General features: G+C 44.6%; 1 protein-coding gene across 1 annotated transcript; it reads right to left on the bottom strand.

Annotated features, from left to right (window-relative positions):
• Positions 1-27: 27 nt before the first annotated feature.
• Positions 28-14,678, bottom strand: plin6 (perilipin 6; the record flags this gene model as incomplete). Its single annotated transcript, XM_080896873.1, has 7 exons — positions 28-1,520; positions 1,604-1,870; positions 9,684-9,865; positions 13,049-13,286; positions 13,945-14,027; positions 14,118-14,316; positions 14,655-14,678. 7 exons carry the CDS (start codon positions 14,676-14,678, stop codon positions 1,110-1,112), a joined length of 1,404 nt encoding a protein of 467 aa, XP_080752999.1. The 3' UTR covers positions 28-1,109.
• Positions 14,679-18,701: the final 4,023 nt, after the last annotated feature.

Below are 18,701 nucleotides of genomic sequence, written 5' to 3'. Positions count from 1 at the left end.
TGAACCAAAGTCACTGTTCAGTCCTCTGAGGTTTGATGAAGCTTTTATTTGAACTTGTGGCTCAGTCAGAAACACTTTCAGATCATCGTTTACATAAGTGGTTTCATACAGACAAGAGTGACAACCATAAAACCAATGATAACTTCTAAATTATCAAAACTATATTAATTAAAAGAGATTAAATGAGTTTCAGCAAATTTCTGTCCAAATAAAACGGGTCACTTCCTGACAGGTTTGAACGTGAAATATTTCAAAGTGCTCGATATTTTGGACAATTACAACCACCGCTGATCACTTTGACTAGATTCTGCTGCATCTGTCTTTTTTACATAATAAAGTTCAGAACTTGGCGAACATTCGTCTACCCAACAAGTCTTGGTATCAAACCCATCCACACATCTCCAACCAACAACACAGAGCCTTCATCACTACTTTGCATCAGTGCTTGATTATCAGGAGCAAAACACAAAATAACATCATAACCAAGCTGCACGTTGACCAAAAAAACAAAACAGCTTTCAGTCACATCTCATCAACTCTGTGACTGGAAAAAGGTTATGAAATGTGGCTAAAGGCTTCTTGCTTCTTCTACAAAGCAAAGCAGATTATGAACAGCATACATTTAACATATTTGAAAGAATTGTGAAATAAATATAGAACATTTTCTGCTAAATGTGAAACAGATCTGGGATTATTTGGGACTTTGTGGCTCGACATTAAACCCAATTAAACCTAATGACAGAGTTTTCTCTGGAATTACATTGATGCAGGCTGATACTCTAGATTCATGTGACGGTGTTTTTTGGGAGGCGTCCCATACGAATCGGTCTTGGGCCCTTTTTTATTTCTTCTGTCTTAAAAACCTCCTTTAGGAAACCTCTTGTAGGTTTTGCATGTTGCCGCCTGTCCACAGCGAGAACGGCGTCAGCGATCAAATGATAATTTGGTGACAGCTTTGCGGCTGAACACGAACGCACAAACCAGCAGCAGCTGAGGCAGGTTCGTCTGATCATCCAGGACTGAGGTGGCCGGCTGTAATCGCTCGGGGGTCGGGGTCAAAGGCCGCGGTCGGTGGGGGATAAGGGTGGGGTCAAACCTCAGCGTGGTGTTTAGGAGTCGGTTGTTTCTGTAGCGTTGGCAGCATTTTCGGAGGAGTTGGGGGTCAGGTACTCGAAGGCCTTCTGGCTCTGGGAGACGAACTGTTTGAGCGGGGCGAGGAGCAGCTCGGCGGCAGATGGCCGTCGAAGGGCGGCGCCTTCGGAAGGGAGGGGCGTGCCCTCCACCTCTGCGGCTTGGGGCTCCTTTAGACTCGAGCGACGACAGCCATTAGTTGGGTCGGGGCTCACAGGACCCCCGGAACCTCGTGCAGCGCGGGAGTACAGGCTCCGGCGGCGGCGAGGACGGCCGTCCATGGCCTTCAGGAAGAGGCTGTTACTGGAGCCACGACGAGACGAGTTGTCGGATACAAGCTCCTCTTGGTTCAAGAATTCCTCCACCTCCTGAGGAGATGGCTTCTGCAGCTGAAAACAAATGGGGAGTGGAGTTGGAAATCCCGACATGTCTCAGGTGTGTTACAGGTGTGTTGCAGGTGCTTTCTACTCACCATGTCGTAAAGTGGTGTGGTGTTGAACACGAACTGAAGGATGATCTTGGCCACTTCCCTCAGCTCTTGAAGCAGCTCCTGGATTTGGAGGGGTACTGCTCGGACCAGACGAACCACATGCAGCTCTGCCAACATGGTCGCCCGAACTCTGACCGCATTCAGAGAGGCCTCTCTGAGGGCCTCTGCTTGGTACACCAGCGCCACCAGGAGGCCCTGCAGGAATTGCAGCAGGTCACCGGACAACTTGAGGACCCGAAGCAGACCAACCTGCAGGGAACAGGTGCTGTTGTTAGAACATCCATGAATCTTGTGTCTCTTCAGCAGTAAACTTACTAAAATGGTGAATGAACTCGGAAGAATTCGACTTTTTCACTCCTCTAGCTGCTTTGTTCTTCAGCTTCTGTCTTTTCACCTCCTTTAACTTTTCTGTCACATAAACCAGAATTCCTTACAGCTGTTTTACAGTAAACACATACATGTATCTGTTAGTAGCCTAAACATGACCCATCATGGACAGGTGCAATGGACCTATGCATGGCTAACACATTCAACAATTCTGAGACCAGGAGGAGACACAAACCCAACCTCATGGGGTCATAAGCTACTCCCAGTCCCAGTTCCAAGCCTGGATCAATGAGAAGGTGGATCAAACATGCAACACCATCTGGGAACAGATCACAGTACCCGAGGATCTCCAGGATTTAGTTTTTGGTGTTATTATGAAGAAAGTTCGCAAACAGCTTGATTGAGTTCCTTTACCCTGGTGATGAATTCTGATCTGTGTAGTGAAATACTGTGTTACTGTTCAGTGGGGCCTCTCTGCACTTTCCTTAAATCTGTAATAAGTGAGTGCCATACCCGAACTGGGACACTCGTGTCCTTTCGTTGGCATAAACTCTCCGTAAACCTCTCAGAGTTTACGGAGACAGCAAATTTTCTGGGACACAACGGGGGAGAAAAATTGGACCGGTACCAGCTGGAAGCAGAGCGACACGTGAGGACACAGAAAGCAACGCGTGAGGAGGGATTGCTCAGGAACAAAGACGGCAGGAACAGCAGGAATGAGATGAGGGCCCGTCTGTCACACGTCCCCAAATGTAATCAGTGATGCATTTATTTTGTGGAGGAAAAGCACTGAATTAACTACACTCACATGTGAAAGGACTCCAGTTTGTACTGGTATTTAGAAGAACCACGCCTCCAGCTGAATACTTCTTTTGAAGACTATAAACTAATAAAAAATATCTTGTTTCAGGATCACAGTGACACGTAATCTGGTCCATAAGCAACAGCTTCAAACCTGGAATTTGGGCTCTTAGATGATAAAAACATCCATTCATTTATTTCGCCTGCCTGTAAACTCGTGGCAACACTGCATTATGTGGATGAAAGTTCAGTAATAAGAGGAATTATGTTTGTTTGCCTCACTCCAGAAAGGCTCACAGCAACAATCTGCATCACTTACTTAAAAGGAAAAGGATCAAAGTGTAATTATACATCAGGACACTGATTGTTTCCTGTCCGACGTTCACTCCACACTGTCTAGATTTTCCCCTACCTGCAGTAGCCGCACACACAGACAACCTTCCATCCCATCATCCTTTATGTGAAACATCATTTCCTTTCTCATTTTTCTTACTTCCCTCGCCACCTTCTCTTTTATACTTGCTGCTTTCCTTCTGCGCTCCCTTTTCCTCTTCCTTGCCTCGTCTGCATTTACTTCGTCTCTGCAGGTTAAACACTCAGGGCTCACCGAGAGACAAAACTCTGTCTAATTTAGATTTGGGCCAATGTAATTGCATATAACATACATACAACACAAACTGCAGATAAGTTTGGATGCTGTGTAAAATGTAAACAAAGTATGAATGCAATAATTTGCACATCTCATAAACTCATATTCGAACTGAGATATTTTACTATTTCATGAAAAGTATTCGCAGCAAAAAAGTTGGGAGAAAAGCAAGTGGTGCTAAAAATAAACAGCAGGAGGAACATTTTGGAATTTATGCTTCCAGTCTTTGGTCCTGTTTATTGGAGTGACAGCTGACTGAGCATCAGCCGACCAATCAGAGACAAGCCAGGATGCGTAACGAGATATTTACGCAGAGATTGTTGTTTTTCTCTCCGAATACAAAATGTTCTCAGGTCTGTCCTGGGAAATTTGGGGTTCGGGTATTTGGGTCAAACTGAGACAGCGGGCCGTGACCTTCTGTGCTGCTGACAAACAGCCACTTGAACACGTGAGCGCACAGCGACAGGCATTAGCCTGTCGCTGTGCGGCTGATTGAGGCGGCTGATTGCTGCTGACACAACAACATGTTGACCAGCTCACCTGCAGAGACACGTCCTCATTAGTCTGAATGAAACAGGACGGCTGCGCCCACAGCCGAGCCTCAGAAATGTGACCAGCCTGTGCTTATAAGTCACACTGTGGAGGAGATGACAGGCTTTTGCAGGGTCACTGCGACGTGCCTTTCACAGCACGGCCAGATACCAGCAAGAAGAAACAAACTGCTCACTGGTGAAGTAAAAACACCACAGAAGCCTTTCATGTTTCACAGGGGAAAGGATAGAGTTCAGTGTTTCCTCACACCAAAGATGCTTTTGATAAAAGACTCATTAAAACTCAAAGAGCTGAAACATTTTAGGGCATCCAACTCGTTTTATCGCTCCTCACTACTTCTACTGCATGCGGTGAATCACGATGCTTCAGTTCAGAAGGCTGCACCAAAACTGTGAAGGTCTTTGCTTTCCCGTGGTGCTGCACGCAGTAATGGTGCTATCAAAGCAGCAACACGTGGAGCTTCAGCAGCAGGTCTAATTCAATCAGTTTGATTTTATAAAACCAAATCACAACAACAGACGCCTCAAGGCGTTTTATACGGTAAGATAGAGACCTACAATAACACTGGGCGCAGTCAGTGTTTGGCTCAGTGATCAGGACGACGTAATGCACAAACACAATCTAGACAAACATTGTCACGTTTCTGCCTTTCATTCAAATAACTTCACAATCCTCTGTGTGCATCTTTACACACACACACACACACACACACACACACACACACACACACACACACACACACACGTCGGGTATTCATATCATTTTGGTCCCCACAAAGATTCAATTTATTTTTATTTATACAGCGCCAAATTACAACAAAAGTCACCTCAGGGTGCTTTATAATGTCAGGTAGATCCTACAATACTACATACAGAGACAAACCCAACAATCATATGACCCCCTATGAGCAGCACTTTGGCGACAGTGGGAAGGAAAAACTCCCTTTTAACAGGAAGAAACCTCCAGCAGAACCAGGCTCAGGGAGGGGCGGGGCCATCTGCTGTGATTGGTTGGGGTGAGAGAAGGAAGACAGGATAAAGACATGCTGTGGAAGAGAGACAGAGGTTAATAACAGATATGATTCAGTGCAGAGAGGTCTGTTAACACATAGTGAGTGAAGAAGAAAAACTCAATGCATCATGGGAATCCCCCGGCAGCCTACATCTATTGCAGCATAACTAAGGGAGGATTCAGGGTCACCTGGTCCAGCCCTAACTATATGCTTTAGCAAAAAGGAAAGTTTGAAGCCTGATCTTGAAGATATGAATATCAAGATGTGTTTTGAGTGCGAATTATCATTTGCATTAAAGATAAAATTGCATTAATGGTTTAGGAATGATCTAAACTCCTGAGTTTAAAGGTACTTAAACAATTGACTGACAGGCAGTTGAAGTGAAGGTGGCCGTTATTACCATGAAAAACCAAAATTAAACCAAAATAAGAACAGCAAAAATCCACAATCTGCTTAAAAAGTCTCAAAAAGAAGGAATCCACCAACGGGATCAGCAACACTGAAAGGTCTGAAACACACAGGAGACAAATCGTGGTGCAGACGTCTTTCCTTGTTTAAGAAAACCTCCGCACAACATGGGAGCGAGTGAAGAACGCGATGATGAGGTCTGAATCGGGACATGAGTGGAAATACAGAGTTTACGATAGACTGCACTCCACTGAAGAACAAGAAGGACAGACCCGACTTAGGAAAACTTGGATTAGCCAGAAAAAAAGCCGGCACAGAAACCAAGATGAAGTTGGAGCTGAACGATGGGAAAAGCAGAAGCAGAGAAAGAGCTCGTGAGCTGAAGCAGACACCAGCAGGGTGATGGCGTGGGCATGAATGGCAGCAGGTGAAAGCGCCTCACAGTTTAGACTGACTAGTATTAAAGTAGTTAAACCAGTCCTTAAAATTAAAGTTAGTCTGTCCAGTTATTGTACATAAAAATGAATGAAAGTCCAGAACAATTCATGACAAATTTTAAACTCCTTGAAGTGACGCTGACAGTCTGCACTTGTGATTTAAACTGTCCTGTAGAGGCAACGCTACAAAAACTGCTTCTGTACAAACACTGAGTGTAGTGTAATGAGTGTTTCTCAGTGTAGCGTAAAGTAACAGGTTGCATCTGTGAAATACAGTTAAAATCACCCACAGATAAACTTCTCATTGTGCACTTTGAGGGCAGAGGCTGAATATCATGATGTAGATCTGTGTCGCTCTGCATGTCGCTGATGATGTTTTAAACAAGCTGAGGCCGTGAGTCTGAGCAGACCACACTCGGCCGTTATCGCCCCATCAGCTCAGACGCTCCACACGGCACGTAGGCAGCGAGCTCCGCTTAGATTACAGCCGTCTGCTGAGGAAGCACATCCATTTATCTTTAATGGAGCTCATTTTCCCGAAGGCAGGAGACTCCCATCTGTGTGCCATCAATCCATCCCTCGCTATTCAGAGAACACTTGTGTTTTCTTTAACAGCAGGACATCTAAACTGACGCTGATATTTATTTTCTGTTCTCATCCACACCCTAAAAAACATTTACACGTGAGGCCCGGAGGCCAAAGTCAAAGTGACCTCGGAGATGTCTTTATGAGCCGTTTCCTGTTGTCATTACAGCGCCGTGAATACAGGTGTGCCTGCAACACCTGCACCGAGCAGGCTGGAGCTTCCTCCCATTGCTTTCATTCATGTTTTAGTGTCGAGTCACGTTTTCTCTCTTTGGATTCTTCTCGTTTAAAATTCTTCTCAATTTATCTGCTCACATAACAACGCTAATCTGTACTCGATCAAACTGAGTCTGATGTGTGTGTGTGTGCGTGTGTGTGTGTGTGTGTGTGTGTGTGTGTGTGTGTGTGTGTGTGTGTGCGTGTGTGCGTGTGTGTCCAGTCATGTAGCTGCCGCCAACACACACACACACACACACACACACACACACACACACACACACACACACACACACACACACACACACACACACACTTTGGCGCTCCCAGGTGTAATGAGCACACATGTAGGTGTCTGAGAAACATCCTGCCGCTCTTATCCTGTCTGACGTTTCATATTTCAGTTTGTAGGGCTGTTGTTCAGGTTTCTATGTTCTCAGTTTTAGGACTTTCTGGACAAACTGGCCAAAATGTTCCAAGATTCTTAAGTTGGAACATTTCTGACTTGTCAGGCGTGCATGAGGTGTTTTTTAATGTCTTACGTCCCATTTTAAGTGCAGTTTCATCCCACAGCTTCTGGGATGGTTTCATTGGTTTGCACAGTCACTTCTGAATCATGTTTCTTCAGGTTTATTGGATATTTTATGTTGAATTGGATAAAAAGAAAAGAAAGACACTTTGAACAGGTTGGACTTTTGTATCGGAAACTTCGCGTGTCGACCTCTGAACCCTCAGACAGACCTGTGTGTTGGGCTAATTTGCTTTCATTTTTTAACAACTGGTCCTCACAGAGCTAGATAAACGAGACCACTCGTCTTACAGCAGCTGCTTCACGTCTCCTCGTTTGTTTGTTCTGGACGGCAGAAGATTTCTATCATGGTGAAAATGACAGAAACGTTTGTTTTAGGAAAGAGCTTGCTGCCGCCGCCTCTCAGCGATAAACGCTGGTCCCAGCCTGAGAGTCATAAAAGCTGCTGGGAGGAGAAACGTGGGGGTTTTAGGATAAACTGAGGAGGACGAGTCAAAGGTGAACGCTACTGTAGAACATCTGACCAATGTTGTTCATTAATGCTGCTTTAATATACCTGTTCCGTATTAGTATGCTGCGCATGCACGCAGTGAGACGGGAAGCAAGAGGAGGGGACCCGCCCCCTGGAATGGAATGACTAACGTGTAATGGTTGCTTTGTTTCGAAGTAAATGATGCTCGATGATATTCACGAACCCTGAGTCATTATTGAACGACAAACAGCTACTAAAAATAACACAGAAAACTAAAAGCTTTAACCTCCTAGGACCTGGCGTCCACATATGTTGACATCACATTTTGGGTTATTTAGACCAAAATACTCAATTTTGCTCTACAAGGGCCTGATATCCACTTACGAGGACATTATATGCTACTCTTCTATCAAAATTTAAAATGAATATCCTCATATGTGGCTCTTATTTTTGTTAGAAACAAAAATTAGGCAAAAAAAAATCTGCTAATTCTTTGTTTTTACATTCATCAGGACCCAATCAGCCCAAATATCAAAGAGAAATTAAAAATGCTGCTGTGGAAGAGTTCGGGTCTTAGGAGGCTAAATAACTGAAACTAACATTAACAACAAAACGAGAACACACTGGACTCAAATTATCTCAGGACACAGAAACGTGTAGTTTAGTTTGGCCCAGGTGGACATATTTCCTCATGTGCTCGTCATAATTATGAGGACTTTTGTTTGTATTTTTAAAGTGTGACTGTCACAGTCAGTTCCTCACATTCAAACATAAAGACAGGTTTAAAGTAAAAACCTGGAAAGTGTGATTGACAGATACTTATCATCATCATCATCATTAGAAAAGGTTTAAATGTTTTAATTCCTCTGGTGACATCAGCCCCAGGGTCCTGAAGTCCTGTTTTTTGACCTTGTGATGTGTTTTTTCATCATCGCCTTCGTGGTGTTTTAAATCGATGGGACCATCAAACTTCGAGGTTGTTGGCTGTTGTTGTTGTTCGATAATCCTCCTTTGTGAGTCTTAAAATACGCAATGTTTACAAAACTGTCTAAAACGTTTATTCAGTATCATGTGAAACACGCGGCCGAGCCCAGAGAAGCTAGGAGATCATAGATATCGCCCCCTGCTGGTCATAAGTCAGAAGACAGGACCTGGAAGCTACGTCCAAGTTGTTATACTTTTATCCCAACTCTTGAGGCGATCGTGGCTCAAGAGTTGGCAGTTCGTCTTGTAATCGGAAGGTTGCCGGTTCGAGCCCCGGCTTGGACAGTCTCGGTCGTTGTGTCCTTGGGCAAGACACTTCACCCGTTGCCTACTGGTGGTGGTCAGAGGGCCCGGTGGCGCCAGTGTCCGGCAGCCTCGCCTCTGTCAGTGCGCCCCAGGGCGGCTGTGGCTACAATGTAGCTTCATCACCAGTGTGTGAATGTGTGGATGACCGGATGTGTAAAGCGCTTTGGGGTTCTTAGGGACTAGTAAAGCGCTATATAAATACAGGCCATTTATCATTTATCTGCAGCCCAAACTCAGCTGGGGGATTGATTTTATCAATCAAATTACTGGATATGATTCAGATTACATGGAATGAATCCTGCACTATAAGGTCCAGATGTGCCCCAGCTGGGAAGTGTAGTAGTGTGCCCATAGAAGCCCCTTTCTGAGGCCCCAAAGGACAAAGTTGCGGTGAGCACAGCCACTCAGGTCAGTGTGGGATAAGTGTGGGTTTTTTCTGCCCACACAGGCCCACAGTTCACCCACAGCTACCAAAAGTGGGTCCACGCGAGGATGTCTGCTGGGTATGTGAAAGAATTTCTAAGAACTCACGCTCTCTGGACTTGCCATTTCGTTGGGGGAACTGTTGAGATCCTCCAACATGTTTAGATGTAGTTTAGTTTAGATTTGGTTCCTCTTTTAGGTTTATGTGGATTAGATCCCAGGTCTTCCGGACCTTAAAATGAATCTGATTTCTTCTCTCACTGGCATTCAGGTCGCCTAAACAAACCCCACAACTCTGTCGTGTTTCCTTTCACGTTAAACATCACACACCGAGTTCTGCGGGAGTTTGGTTTGCTCTCACCTTGTCGGCAGCGTCTCCCATCGCCCTGACGGCTCTCTGCAGCTGCTCTCTGATCTTCATCAGGCGGTGATAAAGCTGCAGGCTGAGAGTCAGCAGGAGGCTGCGGACCCTCGTCCACATACTGGGCTCATCGCCATCATCTTCACTCTCGTACTGCTGCACCCTCAGCTCCCATTCCTGACCTGATGGATGGCAGAGACGTTCAGAGGCAGAAGGCTTTGCATTCATAAAGATAGGTTACAGCAAGCAGCCATCAAAAGTAACGTTTGTAGAACTCGTGCTGAACTGGAGTCTGGGCAGGACGTGCATTTCACATGACATTAAAGCATGTTCAGAAACTTCATGTCTGGTCTCATTTCCTGGTGTGGCCCTTGCATTTGACGCCCCTGACCTACAATAAGAAGATTTTAAAAACACTTTCGGTGACACAGCTCAAATGTCCTCGCTGTTTTAAAATTCCAACCAGGCCTCACATAGATATAAAGACAAACGGTAAACACACTCAGTCTAGAAATTTCCTCAGAGTGTCACATGAAGTGAGGTTTTGATCCTGTCACCTTCAGTGTTATTGGCGTCAACATGTGACACTGAGGACTCTGCTCTCTGATTGGTTCGTTGGCTATTATCAGCATAAAGAGCTGAAGTCGCCAGCAGCAGTTTGGGGAGTCAGCAGAGCTTCGGCTCCCTCTGCTGGTTGAATTCTGCAGAAAAATATCCCACACGCAGACACAGGCTGTATCCCAATTCAGGGTCTGCAGCCTTAAAGTATGCAGCCTCAACGATCCTCAAGGGCCGCGTACTCAAAGACCGCTAAGGCCGGAAGTGCAAGGCTTGTGTATTGGGACGGTCTAGCCTCCGTTGCGCTGCCCAGGTTGCCTAGCAACCATGATACTAACAGCTGGAAACGTGTCATACAGCTTTGTTTGACAGAAATGAAGGAGAAAATCTTTTGTTCATTTGTTTCTTTCTACATGAGCTTTGATCATTCTCTGTAAGATTAAGCTCAGCTATTGAACGGCGTATATTTTAAAGTAAAGGCTTTAAAACCAAGTTAGTGCAAACGTCACTAATGTCACATAACTTCGCCGACATTCAATTCAATTCAATTTTATTTATATAGCGCCAAATCACAACAAAAGTCGCCTCAAGGCGCTTCATAGATACAGAGAAAAACCCAACAATCATATGACCCCCTATGAGCAGCACTTTGGCGACAGTGGGAAGGAAAAACTCCCTTTTAACAGGAAGAAACCTCCGGCAGAACCAGGCTCAGGGAGGGGCGGGGCCATCTGCTGCGACCGGTTGGGGTGAGAGAAGGAAGACAGGATAAAGACATGCTGTGGAAGAGAGACAGAGGTTAATAACAGATATGATTCAATGCAGAGAGGTCTGTTACATAGTGAGTGAGAAAGGTGACTGGAAAGGAAAAACTCAATGCATCATGGGAATCCCCCGGCAGCCTACGTCTATTGCAGCATAACTAAGGGAGGATTCAGGGTCACCTGGTCCAGCCCTAACTATATGCTTTAGCAAAAAGGAAAGTTTGAAGCCTAATCTTGAAAGTAGAGATAGTGTCTGTCTCCTGAATCCAAACTGGAAGCTGGTTCCACAGAAGAGGGGCCTGAAAACTGAAGGCTCTGCCTCCCATTCTACTTTTAAATACTCTAGGAACAACAAGTAGGCCTGCAGAGCGAGAGCGAAGTGCTCTAATAGGGTGATATGGTACTACAAGGTCATTAAGATAAGATGGGGCCTGATTATTTAAGACCTTGTATGTGAGGAGCAGGATTTTGAATTCAATTCTGGATTTAACAGGAAGCCAATGAAGGGAAGCCAAAACAGGAGAAATCTGCTCTCTCTTTCTAGTCCCTGTCAGGACTCTTGCTGCAGCATTTTGGATCAGCTGAAGGCTTTTCAGGGAGTTTTTAGGACATCCTGATAATAATGAATTACAGTCGTCCAGCCTGGAAGTAATAAATGCATGAACTAGTTTTTCAGCGTCACTCTGAGACAGGATATTTCTAACTTTAGAGATGTTGCACAAATGGAAGAAAGCAGTCTTACATATTTGTTTAATATGTGCGTTGAAGGACATGTCCTGGTCAAAAATGACTCCAAGGTTCCTCACAGCGTTACTGGAGGCCAAGGTAATGCCATCCAGAGTAAGAATCTGCTTAGATACCATATTTCTAAGCTTTTCAGGGCCGAGTACAATAACCTCAGTTTGATCTGAATTAAGAAGCAGAAAGTTAGTGGCCATCCAGGTCTTTATGTCTTTAAGACATTCCTGCAGTGTAACTCATTGGTGTGTGTTATCTGGCTTCATGGACAGATAGAGCTGGGTGTCATCTGCATAGCAGTGTAAATGTATGCTATGTCTTCTAATGATGCTGCCTAAGGGAAGCATGTATAATGTAAACAGAATTGGTCCTAGCACTGAACCCTGTGGAACTCCATAATTAACCTCAGTGTGTGAAGAGGACTCTCCATTTACATGCACAAACTGGAGTCTATTAGATAGATATGATACAAACCACTGCAGTGCAGTACCTGTAACACCTACAGCATGTTCTAATCGCTCTAATAGGATATTATGGTCGACAGTATCGAACGCTGCACTGAGGTCTAGCAGGACAAGCACAGAGATGAGTCCACTGTCAGAGGCCATAAGACATGTGGCCAACAGTAATGTTTTAATGTTCTTCGTTATTAAACATTTGCACATAAATAAGTGACATCATATTCAGTACTTACTTTTCACAGTTTACTCTTCGGCCGCTCCGCTTTTGCCGTCTGCGGCAGAATTCTCCACACCGACTGCCGCGCTATGAATTGTGGGATATATGGGACCACGAAGTCTACACTGCCACAGCCTTAAAATTCAGGGAAATGAAGGACGCATTTGAGGGCCGCACTTCGAGCAGCCTTTGAATTGGGACAGCCTTCGGCGCGCCGCTGTGACGTAATCGGCCTTGAAATGCGGCCTTTAAGGCTGCAGACCCTGAATTGGGATACAGCCACAGTGTCAAGTACTCCTATCTTTTGCAGACATCTAATCGACATAACGCTTTCCCAGCCCCTGACCTTAACCATGACCCTGACTCTAAAACCACATTTTGAGTCTCAAAAATGCCTTCAAACTTGTGGGGATTTTGCCCCACAAAGATATGTACTCACACTAAAACACACGTTTTCCACAGAAAAAAGTTGATTCTCGATAATCTCGTCTGAAATATGAGCTGCAGGGATGCATTTCTGTGTGATAACACGATAACTACAGGTGAGGCAACATTAGCTTAAATCTCTCAGACTTACAGAAAAATAGCTGTTTTGCCAAAGAGCACTACAACCCTCCTCATACTCACGCAGTGTGGGTGGGAGGGGCAGGTAGTAGGCGGTGGCGTCCTCCACGCGACTCAGCACGTCATCGAGTCCCAACATGGCGGCCTGGCCCACCTGAGTGTTCTGCAGCTGCTGCACAGCCACCCGGCCTACGTCGGCCAGACGCTCCAGCTGATCCAGAGCTGCGTCCAGGCCGTCCACCACCCACAGCTGCACGTCATCCAGGGTCAGGAAGAAGGCGTCCTTCAGGTGAGTCATAACCTGATCAGAGGCAGGCATTTACAGCGATTTAAAGTCCCTGTAACATCAGGCAGTAGCCTTCCCTGACATTGTAAACGGTTTTTAAGAGTCGTCTTTGCACATTAAGTCTTTAACAGGCTCAGAGACACTGCAAATGTTGGAGGAGATCAAACTGATACGATCCACCTGGGGGCAGCTGAAGCATGTGAGACACTTTACAATTATCTACAGTCCTGTTTGGGCCTGCCTAATGAATCTCTTTGAGCTCCAGGTTTGGTTTCCACCACCTCCTCAGAGCAGCTCTCTGTGTGTCGGCTGCTGAGCAGGAAGTGCCCAGAGGCTTTCTCCAGGTGATTTCTGCCCCCAGGTGTCCTGTTCTAGACAAACACCTGAAACTACAACTGAATCCTTTGAGTGATGTCTGAAGGACTTTAAGCTGGATGGAAAAACTACATTTATTACTTTAATTTTACATAAAGGTGATGATTTTAAATGATCCGTGTATAGCCTTTTAAAACAATGCTGAGCCTTTCTTCCGTTGGATCCTGTTGTTTCGACAGCCTGGCTGCTCGCTCGTACTCTAGTGCAGAAATTTACCGTTACCTTAACTGGCAGCGGTGCAAAGAAAAGTTTGTGACATGACCACAACAGAAACATCACATCTGTAGCAGGTACTGACCTCGTCTGTTGACTGGTTCAGGATCGGATAGGTTTTCTCCAGGTGATCAAGACCAACGAGAGCAAAACTGTTGGCAGCATCGACTGTGGAGAACAAGACAAACACAATTCAGAGGCAGCGAAACTGTGATTAGGTGAGATGAAGCTAACGGTGCCAGCAGTGCTGTCACGTACTCTGTGGCTCCAAACTCTGCAGGAGGGGCGTGGCTCGTCTCATGGCCTCTTGGGAAAAGCTGCGAACTCCGACCTCGGCCATTCCTCCCATCAGACCCAGCAGACGGTTGCGAGCTTTGACCCCCGAGTACATCGAAGTCACCATCTGTAACGCTGAGCGAACCAGAGGCAGATGGGAAGCTCTCAGGATGGCATTGGTCTGAAACACGAGGAGGAAAACCGTTACACCTCATCAGGACTACAATGGGGTTTTTTAAAGCTGGAACTGGGAATACTGGAATATTTGGGCATTGGAGCTAAAGCTCCCTCAGGTTATGCAGCAGGACAATGATCCGAGCCCACCTCCACCTCACAAATACTTTTTCACATACTTATATATCGATACAAACACAGATCACGTTGTTCTTTTATTCCCATTCATTCTGTATTTCATCATTTGTTGCTCATGCTTCCACAGATCGAATCCCTTCCTCCTCTTCTGTGGAGGAGCTGGAGAAACGTTTGGGCGAAGCCTAAGTATGTTCGCTCTTAGCTCACCTCATGATCTGGATGAGATGACATTTCTCTTTCGCCAAATCTGAGAAAAAACAAACAGAGGTCACAGATCAGACTCGCCTCCACGACCTTCACATCAGCATGAGGCAGTCAGCTGCCAAGCCTCCACAAAGCTCACGACTGTTCGACCAAAGCCAGCATGAAAATCGTCTTTTCTTCGCACCATCCGCTCCAGCCGCCGAGCACACAGCGGCTCAGACGCAGCACAAAAGCCTTTCTTTAAAACGAGAGCGCAGAGAAACGGCGTGAAGACTTTACAGGGAGAAAATGATCTTGAGTTTGCATCATCTGAGTTTCAGCTTTACAAGTCGTCTCTGTGGAAAATGGAAAGCACCTTCAATAAGTCACCTAAAAACATCACGAGGAAAACTATTGCACCAAGATAAACGTTCTGTATTTCAGACACATAATCGGTATTTTGCAGTTTTCTGCATGAGGGAACTTTTTTTGACTTTTTCTTTATTTGTTTGTTGCTGTTTTTGATTTTCAGCAACGTCTATTTAAACTACTCAACATGGATGAAGTGGAAATAATCCCACAATTCAGACTGGGATCATTGGAAATCATCCATCCATATTCTGCCGAACTCTCTTCCAAGGAAACTCATTTGTATCCATGACCTCATCCTTTGGTCGCTACCCAGAGCTTGTGACCATCGGTGAGGGTGGGGATGTAGACTGAGCGGTAAATTGGCAGCTTCGCAACGTTAAAGTTAAGCAGTGACCACAGGTATTAGTTGGGTTACATGCATAGCTGGACTGGCTGGATGAATGAGTTGAAGGGAAGTTATGAGCTGTTTCTGAGAGACAAATAACACCAGGATCCTTTTCTATGTAGCTGACAGCTGGTAACTGTGCAGGGGCGGATCTAGCAAAGTGTTGCCAGGGGGGCAGGTAGGGCATTAACAGGGAGAGGGGGGCACTTTCTTATTCTCATTTAAAATGTCTCGCTTTAATAAATAATTATCCAAATCTTACAACAAACATTTTCATCTGATGTAAAATGTATAGAAATCCATTATTGTACGTAGTAATTTTTTTAGGGTCCCATCATAATTTCTTCAGAAGGAGCAAAGGTAGTTACTGTTATCTGCAATAAACTTTGAATGAAGAAGTTTGTTGTCCTCCGCACCGCTCAGGTTACGCTGGGCAATAAGATTCTTACTTCACTACAAAGAAATAAGTAAAATAGAATAATTAAATTAAAGAAAATGAACAATACGCAGAAAATAAATAAATTAAAGGATTTACAGCGCACAGAAGTGTAGAGCGGGGTCACAACATAAACTTGGTTCTTATGCAACGGTAAAACATTCAGAACGTACGAGTGTTATTACACAAAAATGTGTTACTGTACAGGCAAAGAAAAGCGGCTGAATATTCCAGTGTGCCAGCACACACACACACACACACACACACACACACACACACACACACACACACACACACACACACACACACACACACACACACACACACACTCGGGTATTCATATCTTGTGGGGGCATCTAAGTGACGTAATGCTTTCCCCAAACATTACCTAATTGTAACTCTGACACTAAAACCACATTTTGAGTGTAAAAATGCCGTCCAGGATTCTGGTCCCCATTATGCTGTTGGTCCCCTCAAGTCAATTATTAGTTTTTGGTCCCCACAAAGATATGAATACATGCTCAAACACAATAAAAATTTTATTTCCAGATGATTTAAAAAATTGTCATTTTGTTAACATGAAACATTTTCTTTAACCATGCACTTACTTTTTCTCTAAACACTACTTGTGTAACCGTAAAGCAGGTTAATTTGCCAGGGAGCAAACCACCAACCGTCTGACAGGTGGAAAGTAACCTAGTCAGTTTTGAAGATTAACAAAGACCAACACTGAGCAGTGCTGGTTTTCTAACACTGGAATATTTCTAACATTTTGAGTTATTTTCCAGTGTTAGAAGATCAGCACTGCTCAGTGTTAGTCTTTGTTAATCTTCAAAACTGACTGGGTCACTATTAAACATATAACACTGTCAAAGGTGTAAATTTAACACTCAACAGTGTTGTATTTAACACTCAGAGGACTGGACCCATATAGACACTCTCCAGTGTTAATTTAACACTGGAGATTTTGCTGTGTATGAGAACAGAACAGGTAATAAATGGAGAATTCAAAGCCAACACATAAAAAACAGCATTTAAAGCTGCTGTTTCCCACAGATGAGAAAGGAAACTTCACACAGAGTCCTGAGCTGATCGTCCCAAACTCAGGAAGAGCTTCTGGTGCCTGCAAGCATCAGGTTTTACAAGGCGCCAGTAACAGAGTTTCTGTTTTAACTCTAACACAGACACACAGGAGAGTCTTACCCCATTAGAGGACTGTTGATGAAGCAGCTGAGCCGAGTCACGATGACAAAAATCATGAAGACACTCTGACTTTATAATCTGTAGATAAAGAGTGCTCCTGGGATTTGAGGTTAATAAACAGCGACCAGATTGGCTGGAGCGTGGTGTGATGTCACTGAGGTTTTAGACTTTAATGGGGAAATTGAATGATTGCCCTGCTGTACATGTCTCTGACTAATCAATTACCTCTGAATCAAAAGGGTCATTCAGGGGGAAAGTACAGGAAACTGAGAGCCGAGGGAAACGCAACACAAAATATAAATACTGTAAATCCAGCTGATAGTCACAACGCTCCACCGGAAAATATCAGCAGAAATATCCAGAATAAAGGTAATAATAAGCTGACGAAACTATAAACCAACAACTGATCGAAGCCTTTCAAACAGACGTAAAGTTAAAGACATTAAACTCTTTCTGCAGCACCCTCTGGTGTGTGGTCTATGTTTAGACTTCCTCTAAAACTAAGGCCTTTTTTAAAACATCTAAAATGCAAAATGTTAGTGGAGGACGGGCAGGGCGGCGTTTGCACAGCCACGTCTGCGTTCTGATGTACTGGAGCCACGAGCTGAACGCAGAGGAGAGAAGTATTGATCTGATCAGGCTAGTATCGATCCGATACTGTCCAGGTTAGCTGTGTTGCAGGCAGGATGAGGACTCAAACAAAAGCTTGAACAGTAAGAGGCCGCTTTATTGGCTGTGGCAAAAACTCTAAAATTACAAACAGGGAAAACACAAAACTTTCAAGTGGAACCGCAGAACTCAAAATGAACAATAAGGCGATAACACACAGCCCTGAGAGGCAACAACGGACAGAGGAAAACACAAGGCTGAAATACACAAGGAAGTAATGAGGGAACGAGACACAGGAGCGGGCTTACAGGTGGGGGTGTGGCCACTTTGAAACAGGAAGCTGTAACTGATCAGGCTTACAGGTGGGGGTGTGGCCACTTTGAAACAGGAAGCTGTAACTGATCAGGCTTACAGGTGGGGGTGTGGCCACTTTGAAACAGGAAGCTGTAACTGATCAGGCTTACAGGTGGGGGTGTGGCCACTTTGAAACAAGAAGCTGCAAGGTAAGGAGTGACTGACTGGCTTCTTCTTGACTGATTTAAAAAAATGATATTATCAAATCAGTACTAAGGCTTGTTGGTCCGCTCGTTACCGAAGCTTGTTATGAATCCTGGAGTGGTTTCACCATGGCCAGCTTGGTGTTTTGAATCTGCCTTCATCAGCTAATGTCTCCCAGTGTTTTGCTCAGGTTTGGTGTTCACGCATCGATCGTGACCGTGTTCCTGTAACTGTGAGGCGTACGTGACACAACCGATATTTCTGTCACTTGATACATAGCAGTGACATTTTGTAATCTACCCTACAAATTGTTGTAGCTGCATGACTCAATTCAGGAACTTCAAATAAGATACAAGTCTGAAAACATAAAAACAAGAAAACACTGGCTCACTGTTAATGTAAAATGTGAAAGTAATGAGGTCATGCTTCAACACGATCAGCAAACATCAGCAGCAGCCTGCCGGAGACTCTACAAAACCACTGAAAGAATATTATGTAAAAGGTTTTCACTTTTTTTTTTGTTAGCAGGTTAATCGTTTATATCTGTGTCATTACAGGCGTTTCGCTC

Source organism: Rhamphochromis sp. 'chilingali', assembly GCF_963969265.1.
Source record: "Rhamphochromis sp. 'chilingali' genome assembly, chromosome: 11".
Lineage (NCBI taxonomy): Eukaryota > Metazoa > Chordata > Actinopteri > Cichliformes > Cichlidae > Rhamphochromis > Rhamphochromis sp. 'chilingali'.
Note: the sequence above shows the minus strand (reverse complement) of the source record. Positions and strands in the feature narration are given on the sequence as shown.